Consider the following 26,858-nt stretch of genomic DNA (forward strand, 5'->3'; position numbering starts at 1 on the left):
AAATATTAAAGTACTGAGTACTGAGTATCTGTTTAAAACAAACAAACAAAAATAAATATTGTCTGCTCTGTCTTTTTTTTTTTTTTAATTTAAAGGGAAACCACGAGGGCCGTACCATTTGGCAGTTATGACAATTAGCAGATTTATTTGAGTCTCTTGCTCTGTACAGAGTGTTCTTTGGACCCCTCTCAGCTGGCTTCCGTTTGACTCTCTGCTGCTCTCTTATGGCACCTTGATGTAATTTAGCTCCGTAGATGTGTGCCCTGTCCTGTCGGTGTGCTTCAGTAACACGCTGTGATAAAACGTCTGTGTCTTCTTGCAGCGATCTGAAGCTCCGAGTGCGCATTCTCATCGACGGCACCCTTATCATCTTCCGGGTCAAGCCGGAGGATGCTGGGAAGTACACCTGCAGTCCAAGCAACAGTCTCGGTATCTCGCCCTCAGCATCAGCCTACCTGACTGTTCAGTGTGAGTGTTGCCATGACGACAAAGTGGGAGGGGGAGGGGCGGGGAGCTGGTACAGGAGCCATGTGAGGAGCAGCAGCAGCAGCAGCAGTATGGAGTCTGCTCGTGCTGGAGGCTGCTGTAGTATTTGGCTGCGCTGCTCCTGTAATGCAAAGTAACCTTCTTGAATTTCAAGGTCAGGTGTTGCAGAAAGGAAGCAGAGTTTTGATTTGACCATTTTCTCACTCACAATTTAGGAATTGTATTATAATCTATTCCAGCTCCAGCCTCATTCCTGTGCACAAACATGGAGACAAACTCGTCCCCAGACTCAATTTTTCCAGCTCTCCTTTGATTGTGGCTGTGAGTGATGAGAGAAGAACGCCACTCCCAGACACATGACGTTTCATCATAAGTCCACTGTGCAGAGCTAATTTGCTCCCAAGTTGCTGCTGGTCATTGATTATTGTGCTACACTATGAGAGGGAGCTGGGGGATTCACAGAACTGCAGGCACTGACTTCATCAGTAGCCTCACATACAGCAGGCGATAAACCAATGTCCTGATGGTCCATGTAACACAAACTCCAGCTTTATGTATGAACCAGCTGAGAATCACTCCCGGAAGAGACGAAAAACACTCCTAACTCAAAGTAAACAACTTCTTGGACTAGCAAAGCAGAAATTAAACGGTTGTGCAATAGTTTTCTGGATGTTTTCTGGGTTTTATATGCAAAGCCAAGTATCTTCTGTAACTTAGCAAGTGTATATGTGCAGAAATATGATGTCAAAATTTCACTCACTCGGCTTAAAAAAAGAAACGATAGTACTCGAGAAAATTTGCATTGAACACTAAAAAACCTTTTGGAGGTTGTAATGCTTCACCACATCCTGTGCACGCTGCTCACACACATGCATGTGCAGTGATTATGTTGAGAACTCTCTTGCTGGCTGCTGCCTAATCTTCTCTTCCACTAATTCCCCTTTCAGCACCCCTTTTATGTTCCTTACATGTCAGGAGATTTTTTTCCCAGTCCTTGAAAATGCTCCGGAGTTGTTTTAAATCATCTCTTAAACAAGAACAGAAACGGCTATAGGTGAAGCATTTATGAAACAGCATCTTAATACTATTTGTTGTGGTTGATGTAGATTCATGGTTTGGGAGCAGACCCTAGCAGGTCTTAAAATGATTTAAGTACAACCTCAGGTGACATATAAACCAGCTTCATCATTTGTTTAGAAGAAACCAAACCAAATAATATGTTTGCAGAATTGCATCTGAACTAACCACAAGACTTCTGGAGGAATGTCCTTTGCAAACCAATCGCAACAGTTCAGCACAAATACCTCGTCCTGACTGTGGGTACAGCGGGGGAGGGTTGGGTTTTTTTTGCAGCCACAGGACCTGAGCACCTTGCACTGATTGCATCCACCACAAACTCCTCTTTATACCAAAGTATTCAAAGAGTCCAATGTGAGGCCATCTGTCTGACAGCTAAAGCTGAAAAGGCTGAAATTGGGTCATGCTACAGGACAATGATCCCAAGCACAGCAGCAACCGAATGACTGAAAAAGAAAAGAATCGAGATGCTGCAACGGTCCAGTCAGAGTCCAAACCTCGACCTGATTAAAATGCTGTGGTGAGAGCTTAAGAGGGCCGAGCAAAAACGAATACCCGCAAACCTCAATGACCTGAAGCAACGTTGTAAAGACGAGTGGACTGAAATTCCTCCACAGCGATGTGAGAGACCGATAAAGTCATACAGAAAAGTTATTACTTCTACAAGCTGCTGAATCATGGGGCGCACTTGGCTTTTCACGCCTTGCGTCTCCATCCTGGCTTAGTTTATATAAAATAATGAATGGAATATGTGATGTGCTGTTGTTTATCTGCATGTAAATTATTTGAAATTTAAATGTTTTTGTCCTGATATATAAAACAAGTTGTGAAGATAATAGTTTTGACAGAAATGCCACATGCTGCACTCTGTTTATGTGTTCCTAAATTTGGCAGTGATAGGCATTAAGAAAAAAACGCTAACACTTCTAGCTGTGAATCTTCCTAATCTGGGAAGCTTTATAAACATGTTTGATTTTTTTGTTAATCAAAACATATTGAATCAAACATTTTCAGAAATTAACAGTTATTCATAGTTTATCGATATATCACCTGACCCTTATTTGTCGTCCAGACCCTGCCCGAGTGATCAACATGCCCCCGGTCATCTACGTTCCACGGAAACTGCCAGGCATCATCCGCTGCCCGGTGGATGCAAACCCACCTGTGACATCAGTGAAGTGGGAGAAAGATGGATACCCACTCCGAGTGGAGAAAGTGAGTCTGATCTGCTTTTTTGTCGAGATTCGCGGCAAAATAAGTCATAATTATCTTATCGGTTTAGCACAAGGGAGTCTTTGATTATGCTGAAAATTATATTTCTCAACTATTGTCCAGTAAAGATGACTTTTTTTCCCATTTTTATTGTAAAACCCATAAAAACAGATTTTACAGAAACTGTGTGAGATCTCCATACGTGGATTATTGAGCATGCATCAAGACGTTCATAAAAGAAAAGAATAATATGAGACGTTATTGAAAAAGCAGATGTTGTTTGTATTTTGGGTCTAATTTAGGATCTCGCCATGTTTCCGATGTCTCTCATTTCCCTTTTTAAGGTTCACAGATAATTTTATTTGAGTAAGTTGTTGGAAGCCCAATGAGGTGAAAAGTACAAATATTTGTAGCATTCTCAGCATTATCTCAGTACATGCTGACAAATCTAACAATAATAATAATTAAATTAGCAGCAGTATTAACAATCTACTAATGTCACTCACCGGGGCATTTTTGATTTTAAACATTTTTGTACATTTGCTGATAATATTTCTGTAGTTTAGCTTAAATGGGATTTTTAGTTGCTAGTTTTTACTTACTTGCAGTGTCCCTTCACTGGCTACTTTATTGGTTACATCTTGGTATTACTGGTTTGAACCCCCTTCTGCCTTTTTAATCATTACTCAAAGATTTTGGTCCATTTTGACCTGATAGCATAACACAGTGCACATACACACTGGACAGAGATCCCGTGACTGTTGAAGCCATTTGATTAGAGCAAACTCCTTGTCATGTGAAAGAAACTAGCTTGTTATTATTTGAGCTTTGTGAGATGGTGCATTATCCCGCTGGTCATCATAATACAGGTCATAAAGGGATGGACAAGGTCAGCAGCAGTACTCAGCTAAGCCGTGGTATTTAAATGGTGCTCAGTTGATATTAGGGGACCAAAAATGTGCCAAGAAAACATGCCCTACACCAAGTAGATCCACAGCATCTAAAATACTCAGACCAGACTGTCTCAGACCAACAACCATGCCACTTTCTAAGTCTCTTAGATCGTCATTCTTCTCCATTTTCTGGTTCTCGTTTGGGACTTCAGCAGGTCATCATGACTATGACTACATGCCTAAACTGACTGGGTTGCTCCCATGTCATTGCCATATTAGTAGAACCCGACTGATATAAGATTGTTAAGACTGATAGTGATGCCGATATTTAACATTCCAGTGTATCGGACGATATTTTTCTGTTTTTCAGACACATGAAACATAACATTTGTTGTGTAACGTGAGTCCTTAATAACATAATATTACAGTTCAATTCAAAAATAATTTTGTTTTATAGTCAAAAGTCATAATGTCTATCCCTTGTTTACGCTCTGCCTGACTCTGCTTGGATCAGCCAGTTGTTGTGTTTGTAGCGTTCTTAACACGTTACCAACAGGAAAGTTGCAGAGTACCCTCTGGTGGTCAAACGTTGCAACGAAAACACTCATAACACGGTTGAAGCTTGTTTTTCCCACCTTTTTACTTTTTAAATTTTCATATATCGGCCATTATAAATGCAGATACGAATTTATCGGCATATAACTAGTATCGACCGATATATTCTCCACGCCAATATATCGGTCGGGCTCTGCTGATTCCATACTTGCTCAAACAAGCAGCTGAACAAGTGTAGCTAATGAAGTGGCCAGTTGGTGCATAAATTAACAAGTAAAGATTTTTTTTGCATACACAGTACAGCAGCTGCATACACAAATGATTTTTTTATCATTTCAAAGTGCCACCTGGATATAGCATCTTTGTGCACAGAGCTCTGTTTTTCTTTTATCTAAAATGCTGCCAGTGTTGAGGGCAGGTCTGTATTAAATAAACATTAACTTCCATTCATCTGATTTAAAGGATCTTTGGGGATCTTTGTTTTCTCGTGCAGTTCAAAAAAATTTAGATGGGACCCTGAGAGTTCAGAAAAACCCCTGAAATCAAGCATTTCAGATGCCCCCTTGTCTTATAGTACCCCGGTTGGAGCCTGATGCCAGACGGAAGTATCCGGGTGGCGGAGGCCACAGAAGACTCCCTGGGCACCTACACCTGTGTGCCTTACAACGCCCTGGGTACCATGGGCATGTCCCCCCCTGCCACTTTGGTGCTAAAGGTAGATCTCTGTTTAAGTTCTATATAGTCTCTCTTTTCTAACTTGTGCACACTTACTTGTAAGTGTTTATGATTTGTGTTTCTCAAGGATCCCCCTTACTTTAATGTGAGGCCTGGGGGGGAGTACCGTCAGGAGGCTGGGAGAGAGCTAGTAATCCCCTGTGCTGCTTCTGGAGACCCTGATATACCATCTATCACCTGGAGAAAGGTGCCAAACAGCTAAACACACGCCATCGAAATTCTCTTGAAAATATGTGCTTGTTTTCGCCTATAATTTCTTGACATTTTTGCTGTGTTTAATTGTACCACTGTAATTTTCATGTCAATTGAAGGTGGGGAAGCCAAGCAGGAGTAAGCACAACATCCTACCCAGTGGCAGCTTACAGTTTGTGTCCCTCAGCAAAGAAGACCATGGAGAATGGGAGTGTGTAGCCACAAATGTGGTCACAAGCATCACTGCCAGCACGCGTATCCTAGTCATCGGTACAAACAGTCTGCACGGCGCTCTCAGCTTTCTCAGTTTCCTCAGCCACAGACCTTTCTTACTTATGTTGAGTTCACTTTGCTGTGGGATTTGCATGAAGAAGATGTCACCCTCATCCCTCAAACTCTTTGCCTTTACCCAATTTCCCTTTGGCCATCATTAAAATTTAATCTAATCTTATCTGCAGTGGCTTTATACAGTTAATTTAAAGCCTGAATCTGTAACTACAGTGTGCTGAAACACTGTCACTGCAGCCTTTGTCTGTTGAGTCATTGAACCAAGGGCATCTTTTTTACTCTTTGAATTGACTGACTGAAGTGTTGACAAAGGCAAACAGGGTTATTAAGTTTGAAACAGGCTGCTGAAAGCCTTCATGTGCATTGGTAGAGCCAGTCTTACATTGTGGATCTTCTTATTTTATTTGTATTCTGCGATCAAGTTGCAGCATTCAAACTGATCTCAACGATTTTACCTTTAAGTACCTTTTGTTGTGTTCTTTTATCCAAATTGATTTCACAACACTGACGATGCCTTGTACTTACTTAAGATGTCACAATTTCCTTATGTCTGGAATAGCAGCCATTTAAGTGGGCTGCATACTGTAGCTTCATCGATATATAACTAATATGGCAAATGAAGTTATGATGATTTGCAATTAAATTTCAGATTCTTGTCTAGACTTTGAAAACCTACTGTTGGTTAGAAGTTCAATTTATCATAAATCAAATTCAAAAAGGTGAACTTACAGTTTCTTAGTTACAACTTATTGTCCTTCATTGAAAGTGAAATATTTCAAACTTTTTTTTGGTTTCATTTGTGTTGATTACACCTTAATCTCAAATCTAGTATCATTTAATTTAAAATTTGAGCAGACACCATAAATACAACTCTCTCTAGTTCATGCACACAATCACAGTCACGAGAAAGACTGCTGACTATACAGATGATGATCATTCACAAGATCCTGTGTGTAATGAAGGATAAAATATATAAAAGTTTATATAGAAAATATCAAAACATAAAAGTTTACATTTTTAAATAAAATTATGAAATGAAAATGATTTCACTTCTGAATAATGATTGTTAAAAATTATTTTCTGCAGAGATAGATAGGAGGCACTGGGACAAAGATGGCCGGTCAGCTTTTCTAATGCTATCACCCCAATAAAAGAAAATGCTGTGAAAAATGTAAATAAAAACATTGCAATGATTCGTAAATCTGATAAAGCCATATTTTATTCACAATATTACATTAAAACACATTTAAATGTTTAAACTGAGAAAATGTACCATTTTAATAAAAAATGTATATTGACTTTGATGGCAGCGACATATCTTAAAACAGTTTAGCTGTTTTCCGCTGTGTAGCATCAGCCCTTCATTTAACAATGCTCCATAAACTTCCAAGCACCAAGGAGAGCAGCTGTTGAACGTTTTTGGGGAGGAATGTTGTCCCATTCTTGTCTGATATCGGATTCTAGCTGCTCAACAGTCCTGGGTCTTTTTTATCATATTAATAATGTAATGATTTACTCATGAATATATGAAGTCATGCTGTTCTAATAGATGCAGTAATTGGTTTAGCTTTCTTTTACCGAAATATGCAAGACCTTCACAGGAAAAAGCAGATGTTGTCCTTAAACCTGTGTGTGCAAGCTGATGGTTCATCTCCTCTTTAGTCTGAAAGATGCAATTCCCATGTTTTCTGACAAGAATTTCAAATTTTAAGTCATCTGAACAGTTTTCCACTTTGCCGCAGTTCCTTTTAAATGAGCTTTGTCTCAAAGAAGACAGCGACATTTCTGCATCACGTTCACATGCGGATTCCTCTCTGAATGATAGAGCTCTCATCTGCATACATGGATGGTAATGTGCTCACAAACAGTGATTTCTGAGCCCACACAGTGATTTCCATGACAGAATCATGCCTGTTTGTAATATACTGCTGTCTGATCGGGCATCCAATATAGATTTTTGGCCTTGCACACAGAGATTTCTCCAGATTCTCTGAGTTTATTGATGATATTATACTCTCTAAGATGCTTTTATACCCGACTATTAGCAACCTGCAAAACATGTCTCAGCTGTTTCCTAGCTTTTTGTTGCCCCCACCTCAGCTCATCTCTTTTTTAGATGTGTTGCTGCCATCAAATTCAAAACTAGCTAAAATGTTTAATAAAAAGTTTAAAAAATCAAAATATTAATGTAGCTTACCAAAGAAATGTTTAATTTTTTTTTAAAAAGATGTGAGAGCTGTACAGGTAAATCATAAATTCTGTGAACTCTCCTCTGGTAAAAGTGAGCAGATCAGTAAGACTGACACCGTGGTCCATTGGCCTATTTTCCAAGGATTCATCATAGTGTTGCACAGCTGGCAACGTTCAGCTCGCCTCCATGTGACCAGCACTAAGCTGGCAGGTGTGGCAGGGTGGTGCAGACAGCTGTGCTCCTCCGACCACCCACAGGTCTCCCTTTTATCCCAGTGAGAACTAACTGGCTTCAGGCCACACTGCACAGCTGCTAGGCCTGTTTGGTGGGATGAGATGAGCTGCAGATAGCACTGCTGCACTTGAATTGCCTGACCTTACACTGGTCACCACCTCAGCCAGCATCACATGATTTGCATAGAGCTGGCAGATGCATGACACAGTAACATTTGGAGGGTGAAAATAGCATAAATAGCATAAATAATTTGCGTCATTTGCATTATTTGACTAAAACACAAATCATAGTAATTCAGAAACAGACAGTTATATGTATAAAATGTCAAAACAGTATTAGTATTTACAGAATTTCTATAGCTTAATCACTGCAAGTGATATTAAGTGATGTGTGGGTGTAAGATGTTATATTATAAGTAAATTAGTATGTGTGCATTATGAATTTATTCCCACTCTGTCTCTGTCTCTGTAAATCACTCAGGCACCAGCCCACACGCTCCTGGCAATATCCATGTACTGCCCTTAACAACCTCTGCTAATGTGTCCTGGGAACCAGGTTATGATGGCGGCTTCGAACAGACATTCTCTGTGTGGTATGGTCCAGTGTGAGTACTCTCACTTTACTTTAAATCAATGCCAGCAGTCTGCATAGATGCAGAAACAGATGGTAGCTGGAGGTAGACGCGTACGTCCGGATTAGTCGGAGCTCTTCTTCGCAAATTCAGTCAGACGCTCAGAGCGGGATTTTTTTGACTCGAGGTATTTAGTGTATATAGATATAGATGTGCATAATTCATGGTGTGCACTGAGAACTTAATGGAGTGTCACTGCAGGAACACCCCACATGGCATCACAAAAATTCAGAATATTTTTCCCTGTGTGCAAATCATTTATCCTGGTGTATCCAGAAAGACATTTGTTGACTGTAAACATGAAGACAAGGACATCACAGACATGAATATGTGAGTCACAGTCTGCAGTTGTGCCTCTGTAAGCGATACTGTAATTACATACTGAGCACATTTTTTAATGTCGAGCAAAACACATTATGGCTGAGTGGAGTGCAGTACTGTGGACACAATAAATACAATAAAACACAAGAAAATAGCTGTGACTTACACAAGACTTACATGATGGAGAAATACACAAAGTATGTATTAATGTATCTTTAATTAACATAATATTTATCTTTTTATGTACAAACAGGAGATTTATAGTTTTTTTAGCCTAACAGGAAAAATATTAAGACTTTTTTGGAAAAGAGTCTAAGTCATCACTAACAGTCACCGGTATACTAACCCTGTATTTTGGAGAAAAAAGGCAAATTTATGTTTATCTGATGTTCTTTACATTTTTATTTTAAATTTTTCCCCCAGTTACCAAGACTCTGGAAAACAACTTTCAAATCCAAATATTATGTATCTCACAATATTATAAAAGCAAAGGAAAAAATTCAGGTTTCCAGTTTATATTTAGCTTTTCCTTAAAACGATGCATATCAGGAACTGTTCTGTGCATTATTAGATTAAATTTTAATTTTTTCACTGAACTAGACCAGGCATATATATTTATGGAATGGGAAAAGTTGCTTACACCTCATGGGGCTGGTGATGTGAACTGTTTCAGCTGCTCTCCATTTCTCTGGCAGGCTGTTCTAACAGCTCAGAGCTTGAAATTAAAGGCTGCCTCTCTCAAAGTTTTTCTCCTACGCGTTACAGTGTTTCAAAGAGTCGAGCCTGAAGGGTTCATAAATCGTAAGCATGTCAGATTGATCCGAGTCTCTAAAATGTTATAAAAGTTACTCTGTTTGGTGCGTCACCTTTAAATTAGATGCAGCTTGTCATGTGACTGTTTATAGTTAATTAATCATTATAGATTTTCTCCTTCATAAGTTTCTCTTTGTCTGCTTTATTTCTCTGTCCGTAGGTCAAAGAAAATAGACTTCGGTCCTCATGACTGGCATTCGATGCCAGTTTCTGGTGCTCAGACCTGGTTGGTGGTGCCAGGGCTGGAGGCTGGGACAGAGTACCAGTTCAGTGTGTTGGCTCAAAACAAACTGGGCACGGGCCCATTCAGTGAAGTTGTGACAGTCACCACTGCAGGTGGGTACTGCTAATCAAAGGATGTTCCAGCCATGTTTGCTGCTTTTTGACTTCGGAATCAACCCGCTGAGTTGCACTGAGACACTATTTCTAATTTTAGACTATAACCAGACACAGTGTGGAATATACTGCCCTCTAGTGATGGTTAAACTCATCCTGTCCTATGCTTAGTTTTATTGTTTAAATGTGAATGCTGTACACAGATTTCCAGATGAGATACAGTCCAATGTGATTTTTTATGTTTGTATGTGTTCATCTCCATCACCTTCAAAAGCTCAGAGCAACAAATTAAATGAACAAATGCAGCCACAGTGGCTGTATAGGTTTATTTAAGCCCTACTTTACAGTTCTTAAGCTTACTTTATTATGTAATACAGGCTACCTTGTTGGTAGAGGTTGTTGGACATGATGACTGCCCACTAATCTGCATTTTAGTTACTTTTAATGTTATATTAAAAACACTTTGCAGTACAAAATGCAATAGTTACTTAGTGAGACTCTTTGTATGTTTTATTGTAGAAATGAAATGTATATTGAACCCGTAAGTTTATCCATCTCATCTAATTCAGAAATAATGGAAGTTACAAGAAAGATAGAGGCACACTTGTGTTGTTTACATTTAAACTGTTAACAAATTGGTGTCATTTCCTAACAACTACTTAAAACTCTGGTTGAGATCTTTAAGTTTTATAAGAAAATAAGGTTGAATTGGATAGTTTTTTAGGAAGATTTCCAGACTGTAATAGTCATTACAGTCTGGAAACAGCTAATATGGATGTTAAATAATAATGTTAAACATGAGATCCTACAGACACTTTGAATGGCCAGACAGGAAATGGAAGAAAAGCCGCAGGTGGTAAAGCCTTTGATAGAAGTCAGCCAGAGGCATTTTTGATCTTGTGTAATAAATGTTTGCCTAAGGAGCAGCCTGCTTGTGAATTCAGCTACATGGGGCTAGTTTGAAGAGGATCTTGACTTGAAATATAGTGTTTTTGCTTTGTTTTGTTGTGTTTTTCAATATTACCTTATTAAGTGATCGGTTTCTAAGCAGTAAAGAGTTAAATTATAACAAGTCTACAGTATTACTCTTAGGGAATTGTTTCTATTTATTCGTTTAAGCAAAGAAACCTGAGAACCAACATGACAATTGATTCATTCGAAGGACCTAAATGCAATAAGATCCTTATAATGCTGGGCGCAGACCCCTGACAACTGACACTCGGTACAGTCAAGTGAACACAGTCATCCGAAATCAAATGCACTTACAAATCCTTACAAAAGAAACATCAAAAGAAGTAACATTGACCAAAAGAATGAGTTTCTTGCTCGGTTAAAATGGACTTAAACCCGCATCATAACCAGTTCCGACAGTTTCAGGTCCTTGTGCAGATTATTCCACGAAAAAGGGGCAGAGAGAGTTTAAAAGCCTGTTTTCTTAATTCTGTTCTGACTCTAGACAAACATTTGTGAAATATGTTTTCCCTTTCAGTGTCGCTTGCCAGTACTACTTCACTCCTTCTATCTGTTGTACTTGTCCACACCCCCAAGTGTTGTCACAATATATGAGTGTTGAAGCAATAATTAATGTGCAAGTAGAGCTCTGAGAGCTTTTCTCATGAAAAGCACACTTTTGGGATGGGTCCACTTAGAAAAGAAATAAACACATTTTTATCTTTATCTAATAAAAAATGCAAGCACAGCATAAATATCCCCTGGAGAATCACTTCTTTGGTTGTGAAGGGCAGCAGGCCTTCCACTGATGAGAGTTGCTTGGCTTCATCATTTAGCACAGACCAGAGCTTACTTAGTGGCTCTGGCTCCAAGCAAAGTTTCAGGTCAGAAAGCCTGTTGTGACTGTCCGCTGCTGCTACACTAACGTCCAAAGTGACTTGCATATCATCTTGCTGAGGTTTGTGTAAACGTTAAAGTTAACTGCAATTTTCATGAAAGCTGCACAAAGCTGTTTATTTTCCAATTTTTAACAAAATAAAATCCTGTTCTTTTTTTTTTTTCATTTGGCTTTTGGATGGCCCCCCAACTGGTGGGGTCCCCTGGGTATGTGCACATAATGCCCATTGAATAATCCGGCCCAGATGGTGGGGGTACTTTTTGCCTCGTGAGCCCTGATTCGGCCTCACATTGCCAACTGTTTTCCTTCATTTAGCAAATGTTAAATGAGGTCTGCAAAGTTCTGACCTAATTCACACTCTCAGATGGAAACCAGTAGGTTTCTGCTGTTTAATACATTTCTCCACGACCTATAATGAAATATTTTGAGTTAACCAATCAGCTTTGATTAACCTAAGAAATGTAAGAAAAGTCAATCCTCTTTGTGTTGCTGTTTCTGATTTCTTGGTAATCGTTACGTCCAAAGTGTACTCTGATGCTCCATTGTTGGAGGCCCCTGAATGGAGCCCATCCAGAGTTTTCTCTGGTCTCTTTTTTAAAGAAAAAAATGTGATCACATGAGCAACACCCTGTTGATACATCAGCAGTTACAACAGCATATCTCTCAAACTCATTCAGTTGTCGACATGAATGTAACGTTTTTTGTTTGTTTGAATTTTTTTTCCCCCATTCAATACATTTTCATAATACATGGTTGGTCCACAGGCTCTCCTCTGGGTACCCCAGAACCACTGGTGCTTCTTACTCCACCACGGTGCCTCACAGCCAATCGCACGCAGCACGGTGTCCTCCTCACGTGGCTCCCTCCAGCCAACCACTCCTCGCCCATCGACCGTTATATCATGGAGTTTCGCCTCGGGGAGAGGTGGGAGGTTCTGGATGACTTAATCCCTTCAACTGAGACCGAGCTCATAGCCAGAGACCTTGTTCAGGTCAGTATATGGAAATTTAGCTGTGTGTAACTTTGAATCCTAAGGAGTGGAAAAGTAGGGGAATAACTACTTTTTGTCAATCCAATTAAGGAAAAGTACCTCCTCTTTGGTATGCAAACAGTTATGAATAAGAAGCTGCTTTCAATATATCATGTGCAGCAAGACAATGCCTTATAGTCTGAGCACAATACCCTGCATTGCAGCGCATCTCTGCATCTCTCTGACAGGAGTCCTGGTATGAATTTCGAGTAATGGCCGTTATGGATGACCTGATCAGCGAGAGCAGCAATGTTGTGGGAGTTTCTAGCACAGGTGAGTGTCTTTGTGCTCGGCCCTTATGAATAATATATTTTTAAGTTGTTACTCCATATCTCCTTTTATGCTCTCAGATCCCTTCCCTGCTCCAGAGTTGCCCGATGAGGGTTTGGCGCGGCCTGTGGTGGCAGGGGTTGTGGCAACTATCTGTTTTCTGGCAGCGGCGGTACTGTTCAGCACTCTAGCAGCTTGCTTTGTCAACAAGCAACACCGTCGCAAACTCAAGCGCAAACCAGGTTGGTCTCCCCTTTCACTTAAATTTACATAGATTAGGTAAAAATTAATGTTTGACCGTGGATGGGTTTATCAATGGGCTCAGAGGCACAAAGAAAAACACAAAGCAAGCACAAAGAGACAAAAAATGACAACAAAGAGTAACTAAGAGGTAAATTGTTTGCAATTGTTTTTGGTCTCTTTCAGTCTGTCTTGCTTTTTGTGTTGCTGGGCGGGGGTCCTTTATCGTCTGTGCACAGAAGCTCTTTGTCTCATAATTCATCCCTGTGACTGACTTTTACCTGTGGTGTTCATTAGAGAAAATCCTAAACTTAAATGTGTTTGTCCTCTCAGATCCTCCCTTGTCGGTGACACACTTCAGGAAAAGCATTGAGTCGCCGTAAGTAAAGCTACCCCAGAGCCTCTCCTGTCTGCTAGAGGTCGCCACTACTGTTCGTCCTCTCTTACACCTGTTATAACTATCTGTGTCCTTGCATGCTGTGACAAGTCATACACGTTAACATTAAATAACACTCAGTTCTGACCTGTCACCTGAAAATACCTTTTGGAGCCTACTAGGAAGAATTGATTTTTACCCTCAGCATGTTTTCTCCAGTGCTTTTAAACAAGAAGTCAGTTGGAAAGAGATGGAATATTTACCGAGGTATATCTAACATGGTATATCTGAGGACAGTCTTGAAAATGAACCAAAAAAACCCCACTGATGACCTGATTGGGCTTCTTGGTAGGTGTAAAAGAACATGAACAGTAGCAACCTCTAGCGGATCACGGGAAAATTAAGGAGAGTTCAAAGCAGCAAAGTCTGCATTTTAAGCACATTACCCAGAGTGCTCAAGCTGCAGTGTGGGTATTGATTTTTGATCCATCTGTATTCTTTAACACTGTCTGCTTTCTGCATGATTCTCAGTGTTTAATGATGCTGTTTCTTTGTACAGTATCAGCTACACGTGTGTACCTGTCTGTCTGTATATCTTGTGTACATGTATGACTGCATTTCAATCTCAAAAGAAGCTCCTTTCTGACTCTAATCTGTGTAAATCCCATTGCAGAGTAAATGTATGTTTGCTTGTGACTTTAAAACCTAAAACATCAGTATCAGATTACTTCTGTCTATTTTTTCATGAAATGGTCCAGGCTGCTCAGGGAGTTTACACTTAGTCCTTCCAGCAAGTAGCATAGTTAAAGATGAACCAGGCCCGTGTCGTTTGTTTCCCATCGCAGGCCTCCTCTCACCCCCTTGCCAGGGGTAGAGCCCTGCTGGGATGAGCCTGCCAGGAGCAGTTTCTTGCCCCCGCCGGCCAGCCCCCTGTGAGTGCCTGCCTGCACCAAAATACAGAGTGTGCTGCACTGCACTGGCTTGGCTGCATGGTTAATGCATTGCATAGAAATGATTAGCTCACAGTGATTATTTGTAGTTGTAGGGGTGCCTACTATTTGCATGCACAGACTTCCATGCACCATACAGGGATTAAATTGCATTAGCTCAGCTGCATGTACAGTACAGTACTGTGTATATGCACTCACATTCTAATTGATGTCTACCCGATGCAATCAGTGACCCAGTACAGTAAGTGTCGAGTATGCTGCTCCTGGTGTGGGCAAATGAGGCCTGGTTAGATGTCATCTGCTTTCCACACATCACCATTTGGTGCAGCATATGGAAATTGGTCTCACGTCTGCTCAAGAAGATGTAGACTCAGTAGATCTGTGATACGGTTGTCATGGTTGCGTTGTTGGCTTTTCTCTCATCCCGTCACTCTTTGGTTCATTAGCTGCAGCCCCTATCAGGAGTCTGCTGCCGCTATAAACTGGCCATTATATCATAATGAAGTTCATTATGGCTGCCTTGATCGAGCGCTTTGGCTTTCTACTGTGTCATCTGTTTACAAACCGCAATCATATCAGTTTATTTAAAGTATCAGAGATTTTTGGGGATTTGTTTTAAAATACTCCTACCACTATCCGCTTCATCTGTTATGTGTTAAATTAAGCCAGTGTTCTGTGTCTGCATTTTTATTTTTTTTTATCAGGTTATCATCGGGGAAGATAAGTCCAGAGAGCTCCCCTCCATCTCGGCCCCGCTCTCTTTCGTCAGAGGGTTCCCAAGGTCCGGGCCTGTATGTCAGGAAGCTGCCAAGCCCTCAGAGAGAAAAAGAAAAAGAGCTCTCCTTCTACAAGAAAACCAAGCGTGCCATAGCCAGCAAGAAATACAGTGTGTCCAAACATGAGGCAGAGGTCACCACACCTATTGAGCTGATAAGCCGTGGCCCCGATGGCCGCTTCGTCATGGAGACCAGCCCACCTCCCCGCCGCATCCAGGGCTTCCCCTTCGCAGAGGAGTCTGACATGTACCCTGAGTTCCGGCAGTCCGATGAGGAGAATGATTTTGACCCAGGGCCTCTGCCGCCCATCATGCCCACGCTGCGGCCCCAGCTCTCCCCAACGTCCTCGAGCCTGGAGTCAACGCAGCCCCCCACCTACAGCCCCCGCCTACACAGGCCCATGGAAGGTATGAGCTTTGCAGAGGGCAGTGCACTTCACGCCTCAGGGCAGGCCCCGGCCTCCCGCTACAGGGGCTTTCCCCAGGGCCCATTCTATGGGTATCTAGGCAGCCGCGTTGAATCAGGGATTCCACCACCATTCTACATGCCTGACATCAGCCCACGTAGCTCCGCTCTATCCTCACCCCCAGGCACCGCCGAGGGGCCCTTTGGTTACCCCTCCATCCCCGAGGAGAGTGGAGAGATGGAGCACCATCAGTACACTGCCTCTGGCCATTCTCTGTCTCACACACACAGCCCTCCTCCTCGCTCACCCGAAAGCTGGCAGCCTCATGAGTTACCCTTCCTGGGTCTAGAAGGTCCACGGTTCATATATCCACCTCACCATCCGTTACATCACCCCCAGGACCTCCCTGACCCACCCCCATATCCTCCTCACTCTCTCCCTCCCAGTCGCCTGCACCTCCCACACCTAAAGGATCCAACAAGCCCTGGACTCCTGCAGCTGGAGGTTCCTGTGGCTCCCCCAGGCAGAGACAGGCCCCCAGGGCCTCCGGTTAGGCGTTTAGCTATGCAACAGGCCCAGAGTCTCGGCCAGCTCAGACACACGGCCCACGGTGTGGGTGTACCAGTGTTGCCTTACCCTGACCCGGCAGTCCGTGCAGGGAGCCCAAGCACAGCCCCCAGTAGTAGCCCTCAGTCCTGGCTCAGCCCGAGGGCGGGGCGCCGGGCAGACCCCAGCCTACCCCCGCTAGTACTCCAACCCTCCCGCCTCTCTCCACTCTCCCAGAGCCCACTTAGCACCCAGCCGGGTTCCCCAGATATTCTTGTAAGGCCTCCTCCACGCCCCAGCATCCTCCGCACCTCTCGGTCTCTGGAGATGCCTGAGATCACCCTGCAGCCCTCGGCTACTGTCAGTTTCTCTCGGAGGTCCTCCCTGACCGCCTCTCCTACTCAGAGCCAGGGCGCCAAGCAACCCAGCCCCAGTTACCACGCCCACATGTCCTATGCCTCCACTGCAGCCAGTTACCCCTCCCAATCCCCCTCTCCCCCTCCGGAGGGCAGGGATGTTTTCGGGCAGAGGCCATCCCAGAGAAGGACAGAGGAGGAGATGCTACCCTCAGAGCCCTCCCAGCTCCAGATATCAGCCTCAGGGTAGGTGATCCATTGCAGTAGAGAATAGTCACACATTTTTTTAAGGAGGAGACTTTTCGTCTGCTCGCTAAATATCCTCAGTATCACTTTGATGTTTCCATTAAGAAGTAATTAAGATGCATATTGTACTTTAATATGCAGAAGGCATGTAATTGCATTTAGCACACATTGTGTCAATCCATTAAAAATTCTCTAAACATTAACATTGAATAGCATGTGAAAGCTCAGTGTGATTTTAAGATCATGTATTTTTGTATATAGTACTGATGGCTCATAATCAATAGAATCGATGAAATATTGATCATAATTCAAACTTAAATCAACTTCAAAAGCCATTTTTTCTGTTTCCCATGTTGAACCTAAAATCTTTGAGTTAAAGTATTTTAAAAACTGAGTATAAATTATATTAAATCGGGTCGGCTTATGAAACTAGTGTTTATAGGTTTAACCTCAACAATTTATTGTACATTTAATGAACAATTACATTTATTATTTACACCATTATTCTGATGTGTCACCTTCAGATAATACCTTCGGATAATAAATTGCTTACTTATTCATAACTCAACCAATATTAGAGCTAGTAGCTTATAGCCGCTTGTAGCAGAACACTTTTCTTCTTTGTTGGAGAAGATTGAAATTGTAAAAATCTATATTGTAGCTTAGCGATGGAAAGAAAGTGTAGAACAAAGCAGTTGGTAGTTTGTACGCATTTAGTAGTTGACACATACTCATTGTGTTATGTTATTCATTAACTTTTGCTTCTTGCTCATATACTAATAAGATTGTTTTAAAAAGAATTAGTAAACAATTTATGAACAAATAATGAAGCCATAATCTCAACTTATCAATACTTTATAAGGATGGATAACAAACCATCTGGTCTATAGTTATACAGTGGATGAGTTGTATTTATAATAGTAAAGTCATAAATAGAAGGCTCTATGTCTGTCACTTGATCATAAAAAGTAAGTGTTAAATATATCCTGGGACTCCCACTTTTCTAGAACGTCCAAAATTGGAGTGCTAAAGAGGCAAATGAAGTGTTTTGAGGAAGATGACTTGGCAAAATAGTTCACTTTAATCAGTTGTATTGCAGAGTGATTTATTAACCATTAAAGTAATATATTCAAAAATAATTAGTGTCAAGTTATAAGGCATTTATAACGGCTGCATTATTAGAAAGTAGCATCCGTAAGGATAAAAACTGACTAACCTGCTTAAATAGAACAACAGATTTTTTTTCTCGTAGTATTCGTAGATCAGTGGCCGTGCACATTTACTACATGAAGGAGGAAATGTTATGCTTTACACCCACATTTAAACATATCTGAGACTCATACACATCTATACCCCGTAGAGTTTCTTTACTGCACACACTCCTGTGGCCCCTCACACCCACCTCACTACCCTAGAAGCTACAATCACATGGTAGCTAAAGCCACGCAGCAGAGACTCGCTCCTGCACTATCACTGGCCTTTAAGGGAAAGTAGCTTATAGGGCTGCTGCTTTTTAGAGGGTAAGGGTCTTACCTGATTTGTTTTTGATTGATCTCAGCTATCTGGGCAGCGTTGTTGTGACCCGGTCCCCTACGCCGCAATAGGTAAGGGTCGGACCCATGTCTGAGAGGGGAGGGGTCAGCAGGGGGAGGGCTCTAATCACTCTCTCCTTTAAAGGGGAATCGCTTTGGGTTGTGCCTCTGTGCTGGATTCAAGTGAAGTGCAACTAATGGTAATAATGACTGCAGGACACATTTGTCAATACAGTTTCACGGCACAGTAAGCCTGCTGTGGTGTAGGCTTCAGTAATTAGGCTTGTGAGCAAGCAGGAGGAGTGGTTTTGGATTGTGGAGAAGCATTTGATTTTGTCCTTTTCATTGTTTGAACGCAGACATGTTTCCCTGCACTAAAAAAAGAAAAAGCCTTGAATCAATAGAGGACGCACATGAATGATAGACTGGAGTATTCCCCTTTAAAGTTTTGTTCCATGTGCAAAATGCCATGCATGCATTCTCTAAACTTCTCTCTACAACCAAACAAATAACAACAATTCTCAAACTAAATTCTTTGTCACATTTGTTGTCCTAAGTGCTTTCGTTTTTTCTGTCATGTGACTGTTTTTAATGGCCATTTCCTCTTCCTGTCATGTGACTTGTTCTTTAACGGCCATTTCCTCTACCTGCCATCTCCTCCCGTCAGCATGGTGAAGCCTCTGTACGCAGTGTTCATGTTTCTGAAAGTGTGCTGTATAGTGTTTATGTCTATGGAAATGAGCAATATTTTAACATTGTTGCCTCGGCACACAGTTTATGTGATGATAATGGAAATGTTCTCTAACTGTCCAGGACTGTTGCAATTCTCCGATTTGTCTCCCCCTCTCTGCTAATGGCTCTCAATCTTTCTCTCCACAGTGACAAATGATGGACAGCATCTCTAAAGCTTTGTGTTCCCATGCCTTTTGAAACAATACATGTTTGGCGCGACAACCTGACTTAATGAAAGCATTAAGTCAGGTTTGACGCTGTTTGCATTCAGTTCTTTGAAAGGCAAAGAGCCAACAGTGAGCCTCGTGAACACAAGCTTAAATGTTTGTGAGGTTATTGGACTTTTTTTTATTTAACTTTATTGCATCTTTCTATGAGAGAGATGGACAACAAAAGTACAACAAGCGTATTCCAGTACGAGGTAAAACTGCTTCTAAGCAGACCACTGGAAGTGAGGATACCTTAACGTGATGTGATTACTTTGTGCTGATTAATTAATTATTTTCATTCAACTTCGCATGCATCACTCATGAAATGAAAATAGTTCAAGGTTTCAGGAACACCTTCCTGTGTGTTTTCTGTTTTTTTGTTTTTTGAAATGTGCAGAACTTTCATGTTAGGACACAGAGCAATCAGAGAAATGCAGAGTACATAAATGGACTGCAGGGGTTGGCAACCTTTTTTTATGATGATAAGTTTGACCTCATCTGCAATTTTATAATATTATATGCACAGTTTGGGTTGCAAAATTATAGCCATAGCTGCGATGCAGCTGACTAATAAGTAAAATACAGAAATTTACACAGTAATTAAGTAAGTAACAGTTAGTGTGGACAGAGGCAAGTGTTAAAGGAATTAATTAAAGCCTCTTTTATGTAATCATCTTCTCTGACTCTGAGTTGAAAACAGGGGTGTCAAACATAAGGACTCGGGGCCAGAATTGGCCCGTTAAAGACTCCAATTTGGCTCTCTTGAGAATGTAAAGGAGTGTATAGATTTTGAACTTCTAACTGTCTTTTCCTATTGACAGAGATCTTCCCATGTCCATTCATACTGTACTAAAGTAACTAAGGAATAAATAAACATTTAAATAACAGAGAAAACTCAATTCACTTTTATTTATATAGCCCCAAACTGCAACATCAGGGAAAACTCCCTTTCAACAGGAAGAAGCATCCAGTAGAGGCAGGCTCAGGGAAAGACGGCCATCTGACGGGGTGGGGGTGAGGGGAGGGAGACAGGACAAAGACATGCTGTGGAATAATATTAAAAGTAGATTAATAATAACTAATGCAAAGTGGTGTATAAACATATAGTGAGTGAAAAAAAGGGTGAGTGAGAAGTAACAGTCAGTGCATCATGGGAAGCCCCCAGCAACCTAGACCTATTGCAGCATAACTAAAGAAGGATTTGGGGTCGTGTGATTGAACCATAACTATAAGTTTTATAAAAAGAAAAGTTTTAGTCGAGCTGGTTCCACAGAAGAGGGCCTTGAAGTGGAAAGCTCTGCTCCCCATTCTGTGTTTAAATACTCTAGGAACCAGTCTTTTGCTGATTCACCAAAACAAGATAACAAGAAACCATTTTATTAGTAACGTTTAGCAACAGGGCAACCGCCACTTACACATTATATTTAAGGCACACATTTCTTCAGCCCACAGCTGAACATGTTTGAAAAAAGTGACCCCAAATTTTGATTGGTAGTTTGTATTTTATGAACCATTGTCCGTCTCACGGGCCACTACTTGAAAACGAGATTGTGTGCTGACGCAGGTGTCGGTCAGAGGTTGCCCACCCCTGAACTAGTAGAAATAGCGCTAATAGAGAGTTTTGTACAATTTTTTTAAACGACTTCATTGGTACAGGAACTGTCAAGTTCCAGAAATTATTTTCATTTTATGAGTTTTATACAGCAAAGAGGCCAATATTGCTCGCATTTCTGAAGCAGTCACTATTTAAAGACCCAAATGTTAAAGCGAAAGCTTGCTGTAAGCTAAGCACGTTTTTTATAGTTTTGTCTCTAAGACTCGATGAAATCCCAGATTTTAAAGAGTTGTTATTCCACCAAAATCAGAAGAAAATGAACTGATTGAATGAATTGAATTTGAGAACAAATGCACTTTAATTATAAATCCCAGAGTGGGTCTTTAACATAATGATTGTTTAAGAAAAACAAACGTATAGCCAATAATTCACCAACTCCACTGCCACCTTAAGTCAACTATTCTTTCTTTCTCTTTTTCGTTCTCTTTCTTTTTTTGTATCTAACTTTTCTCATCCATCACCGCAGATAGAAAGTGGAAATTCATCATCTTAGTGAAAGGGCTCTCAGTAGAAGTTCAAGAGCTCATCAAATCATATGATAGCACCTTCTGGAAATAGAAATGAAAGTGCCATTTTGTCTGTTCTCTCTGAGACGTGACCGAACACGACTGTTGGATTAATGCAGAACAATGTGTGCTGTGTCTTTCATCTTCTCAGGGAACCTCTAGGTGCGTCTAGCGATACTGCCGGGTCTGAGAGCTTACCAGCACTGCTACAACACTGTATTACTAAAGCCAAGGGAGTGGCTGCCAACAACAATAACAACACAACCTCCGGAAGGAGAACAGGTTTGTCTGACGATCGGAGAGCAGCCACAAAAGATTACCGATCAAACGGCCGTCCTGTGTATGAGTCCTTTGCCTCTCTTTCAGGTGCGTCTCTCTCTCAGACCCAGCAGCAATCTCAGACACCCCAAGAGGGAGAGGATCTTAACCTCCCGAGAAAGAGGAAAAAGCAAAACAAGAAGAACCCCTATCTCTATTTGACCTCCTTCCTGCGCCGCAGGCAGTTCGAGGAGGACCAGACAGGCATTCTGGCCAGTGCAGACTCAGAGGGCCCAAATTATGGGACTCTACGCTGACCCGTGTGCCCAACAAGCCATTGGACTCGACTAAACTGACCACCCCTGAGAAATCCCACCTCAGCACGTCCTGCTCTACCCAAATATCAAACGAATACCTTTCTTATAATCCTTAAAAAGTTAATCTGCGTTTCGGGGAGTGGGAAACATTGAGCTGAATACTCCGGGGTTGGAAATCTTATCTGAAGACAAGAACAATGGCTTTTCCGGGTTGTCACCGCAACTTGTCTTTGAGGAATTTCACTTGAAAATGCTCTGAAAATATATAATGTATATAAATAGTAAAACAAGGGAATTAAGCTTCCTCCTACAGTAATAAAAAAATGTGTTGGTTGAGTATGTCACAACACGTTCAAGATTTTTCACTCACTGGTCATTGAGGGGTCCATATCTTTAGGTTTTTCAGTGATACAGCGTACTGTTAAGCCTGGTGCGTCCTCGGACAGGGACATGAGTCTACCTTTCCTACAATACAAATAGATTCAGTATTTAAACACAGGGTTCTTACCACAAATATACCTCAGAGTAAACGCAGATTTGCTGTAATTCTTGTGGTATACTGTACGTACTTGACCTTTTTACATATGGATAAAAAGGTTTATATCACACGCCACTCTCATTCTCTCAAACGGATAATATGGCCTAACTTTATCTACTTTAGAAGCTTTTTATTACCAGTAAAAGCTAGCATATTGTGTTTGTTTTGATTTGTGACCCGATGCCAACAATTAGAGGACGGTGTCTTCATTTTACTGCGCGATGGTTCAAGTGTGTTTACATCACTGCGGCGCTGCGTTAAGACAAAGATCATAGCCTTCACCAGATCGCTCAAACTAACTTGGGACTCAAATGCTCAGCGGAGGTTGGACTTGAAGGGTCAGAGGGACGGGGGTGACAAATTGTGAACTGTACTGTATGTATTTCATTATTAAGGAAATCATTTGTGAAACGCGGCACAGCTCGAGGTGCCTTTTTGTTTTTGCCTTGTTTTTATCTGTGTTTGCTTATTTTTTCGAACATAAACTGCCTTTTTCTTCGCCTTCTCACGCTTCTCTCACTGTAGGAGTGAGGGAATCCGATAGCGTGTGTGTGTGTGTGGTTTTACTTTCTCTGCCAAGGACTCACGAGAGAAATCGCTACGGAAGATGCATAAACACTCGTTTTGTTTTCTTTTAACATGGGCTCGTGCTTCAACTGTGTATATCCAAATAATAGGATAGAACCAGATTAAAACCTATGAAAAGCTATTTTTAAAAATAGTCAGATTGGGAGGGAAAAAAGGCAAATAAATCGACACATTTTTGCACTGTACATGCAAAAGATTTGATGCAAAAATAACCAAGCAGTACAGTGAGGATGTTAATGTTTAGCAGCAGCTCTTAGAGGAGAATGTGATTGTTTCTAAAGCTGTTAACAAGCAATGGGAAATATTCAAACGACGGCCACATTGACTGTTTATCTTTAACAACTGTATATTACTTGCTAGCTACTTCTCTGCGTGTTTGTTGATTTTTCGACACTAACCGATATTGAATGTATGTTTTGCTGTACAGGAAATGAATGTCCCAATGTCACAGAACATTGAATGACCCGTTATTATTGCTTCTAGTGTAGCTGAGATTGGTGAGGTGACCAGTTGGCGCATCAAGTCCAAATTCCTGTATGCAGTCCCACACAGTTTCTGAGCCAAGTCCCCGCTTTGATCTGCAGAAGAGGAAAAGCAGTTATCATCGTATTGTCACCGAGACATATCAAACAGTTTTTTCTCCCCCACCTCCTAATAACGACTCAAAGGTTTTCCAGCTAAAAAAAAAATCCGCGCGAATGACTCGACGTGACGTCTGCTCGCTGAGATCTTTTGACGAGCGAGAAAGCGGTGCTTGCCTGAAAGCGAGCGTCAAAGTGCATATTCTACTTTAAAAGAAATTGGTTTCGTGTAAGATACGAGGAAAAAAAAATCTATATTTGTTATGTACTGTACATGGTGTGTATTGTATTTGTAAAGATGACGCAAACCATGTTTTACAGGAACACGTTCTTGTATGAGGATGTATGAAAAGGATCCCACGGAAAAAGAAATTAGATTATATATAAAAGTATTTGCTTACAGTACGGCTTTAAGTGGATAATGTTTTTAAAACATTTTAAGGTGCCTAATTTGTCACACTTTAGCAGACGTTATTTTATCTGAGAAGAAAAGAAAGGTTCATGTTAGTACCGTACAGTGTGTTATTGCCATAGCCCGCTGGCTGCACAAGTTGAGTAGTATTCTCTCTGATGTATAGTACGTGAATGCCCATTGGAAAAAGCTTTAGGAGCAGAAGTGTGTTGCCCTCTACTATAATATTTCTGGAACAAAGTAATCCTGTATTTCGCCCGTTCACGAGCACACATGTAGATTCACTCCAGATCTCTTCGCCTTCACGTGTCCAAAGCAAATAAACTTTTTTTCTAAGAGTCGAGGACATGCTAGAGTCCTGTACAATACGTGCTGTGGAGGAAATTGTGTTTACATTAGTTCGATGACGAAACGTGTGTTAGGGCATAGTTGCTTTGAACATTACGACTTGGTGCTATGTTTAACTTTGTGGTGCTGTAGAATAGAGGTCTGAAGATTTTTTCCGTTCCCTGTTTCCACAAGCGACTCCGTCGGCCCCTGGTGTTTTTGAGCAACTAGACACTCTAGGCCCTTTTCGTTAACGGTATCATGGTGTGAAGACAGTAATAGACAATACTGGAAACTAGTAGTGTAACCTCAAATAATAGAGACTTGTGACATTCAGATGAACTCAAGACGACTTGTTTTCTATAGCGTGTTTGCAATGTCTGTCTGTGCTTCCAAGGTACCCTCTCTAAACTATGTTTGTGCTGATTTTGAGACTATTAACCCAGCCTAAAAGGAGAAACATAACCTAATTTAGATTAGTACACGCCACAGGACACATGAGAAGGAATCCGAGAGCATCAGATCACGAGGGGATCTTTTCTACACACTTCCTGTAGGTCTTTGGTTAACAGCACTGTTTTTCAAGCACACTACTGCAGGGGCGCTACCGTCTCATGTCACACCACCTTTTTTCAAGGTAGAATTGCTACTAGTACTGTACAGTATAGCCATGGGTAGTCACCAGTCCACATTTGTAATTATCCTCCTCGTAGAAAGGAATCGGGAAAGCTCATACATCCTCCTCCTCGTGGGTTTTTAAGAATGGATGTTGTCTTCCGGGCTTTTTTTCCCCCCTCTCTTTTGTTTTCCTTGCATCTTCAACAGAAACATGTACAGTGTTTAAGAGGGCTGCTTTGGATGTACTGTTAGCTCATTTCTGTTTGTTTTTTGATTCGTTTGTTTTCTCTCAGTTTTTCTGCTTACAGCTTTTAGTGCATCACTAGGTGCTGGTAGGATGATACTTAGAAGAGATTTGTTTTTTTCCTTTCGTTTTTTTAAATTGTATTAATCTTGCATGTAGAGACAATACAAAAACGCCTATTTAGCAATCATTCATGGACATCCGAGCTGGTTGTTATTGGACGGAAAATAGAAATATGTAGTATTTTCTATATTCTCTGTTTTTGTGTACCAGCACTGAGAACTAGAATGTATTATTATCGTAGGCTACAATAAGCACTACATCGTTGACTGTTTTAGCTAATGCTCATACTCAAGCAAACCAAGTAGTGCTTAATTAAAGGAAGAAAATTTACTACATTTCATTTCACTTCCATCCACTGAACTCTGTGCTGTACATCACATGTTTACATGCTGTATTATATGTTTTTATTTTGTTTTTTTTATGTGCATAATCTGTCTCCATAATGTTCATATGTAAATAATTCAAAGCAAAAACATTTGTCTGTTTTTTTTTTAACTTTTCCAATTTTTTTTAAAAACAATAACCTGATGTTTCTGTTTTGTTTTTGGTCAGTTTTTTAGACTTGTCTTTCTTTTCTGTCATCGCATCAGGTATTTATGCTTCACTTAACTTTTTGTGAGCAATTAACTCATACTGTATGGTGCTGTACCAAAGCCTTATGTATAATATTTGTATTACTTTTTTTCTCATTTGCCACTGCTCTCCAGTGAATTCGTCTCAGATCATGTCTTACTCACTCTTCATGTTCAACTGCCATGGATCTTGTTTCTTTATTGAGTAAAACTGAAACCTGAATGAACTATGATGTAAAAACCACCCTGGGCCGTTACCAACTGGCCTTGGATGTACAGCGGCAGTCGTTGCCATCTCAAGCCTTTATAGGGAAAACGCACAGGCTCACTTCCGGTGGCTCGTCATGACGTAGGCATGGGCTTAGCACATGCTCTATGCTCTATCTATGGCATGTCTGTGAGAATATGAAAGCAGTGTTGTGTTCATGTCACCATATCATTTCAAACGTTTAGTCCCATATGAAATTTTCCTCTCAAATTTTTGTATTTTGATATAATAAAAAAATCAAAAGAGGTCCTGTTTTTTCTGTGGTTTTGTGTGACCAGTGAAGAAGATGCTGTAGTTCATACGCTAGACACAGGGTGTAAGTGTTGGGCAGAGAGTGAGGATGGGATATGAGCAGCTTAATCAGGTCAGGTTTTTTTTTTCCTTTTTGTTGTTGTTGTTGTTGTTTTAATTCTAGGACACATGAGCAGGATGATTACAGGAGTGCCAGGTTTCGAATGACCCTTTTTCT

General features: G+C 41.0%; 1 protein-coding gene across 2 annotated transcripts in view; it reads left to right on the plus strand.

Annotated features, from left to right (window-relative positions):
- Nucleotides 1–26,590, plus strand: part of igsf9ba (immunoglobulin superfamily, member 9Ba) — a 73,475-nt gene extending 46,885 nt beyond the window's left edge. Inside the window, exons 7-20 of one of the 2 annotated variants that reach the window (XM_063493822.1) lie at nt 323–468; nt 2,636–2,778; nt 4,798–4,938; nt 5,026–5,145; nt 5,270–5,420; nt 8,344–8,467; nt 9,789–9,964; nt 12,578–12,804; nt 13,032–13,116; nt 13,194–13,355; nt 13,687–13,732; nt 15,384–17,009; nt 21,755–21,885; nt 21,970–26,590. In XM_063493822.1, coding sequence (XP_063349892.1) covers nt 323–468; nt 2,636–2,778; nt 4,798–4,938; nt 5,026–5,145; nt 5,270–5,420; nt 8,344–8,467; nt 9,789–9,964; nt 12,578–12,804; nt 13,032–13,116; nt 13,194–13,355; nt 13,687–13,732; nt 15,384–17,009; nt 21,755–21,885; nt 21,970–22,178 — 3,487 coding nt within the window. In that variant the 3' untranslated portion in view covers nt 22,179–26,590. Of the gene's footprint in view, nt 1–322; nt 469–2,635; nt 2,779–4,797; nt 4,939–5,025; nt 5,146–5,269; nt 5,421–8,343; nt 8,468–9,788; nt 9,965–12,577; nt 12,805–13,031; nt 13,117–13,193; nt 13,356–13,686; nt 13,733–15,383; nt 17,010–18,567; nt 18,614–21,754; nt 21,886–21,969 lie in introns of those variants that run through there. The other variant, XM_063493823.1, reaches the window with a different exon arrangement.
- Nucleotides 26,591–26,858: the final 268 nt, after the last annotated feature.

The sequence above is a fragment of the Pelmatolapia mariae genome, linkage group LG14, assembly GCF_036321145.2.
Source record: "Pelmatolapia mariae isolate MD_Pm_ZW linkage group LG14, Pm_UMD_F_2, whole genome shotgun sequence".
Classification (NCBI taxonomy): domain Eukaryota; kingdom Metazoa; phylum Chordata; class Actinopteri; order Cichliformes; family Cichlidae; genus Pelmatolapia; species Pelmatolapia mariae.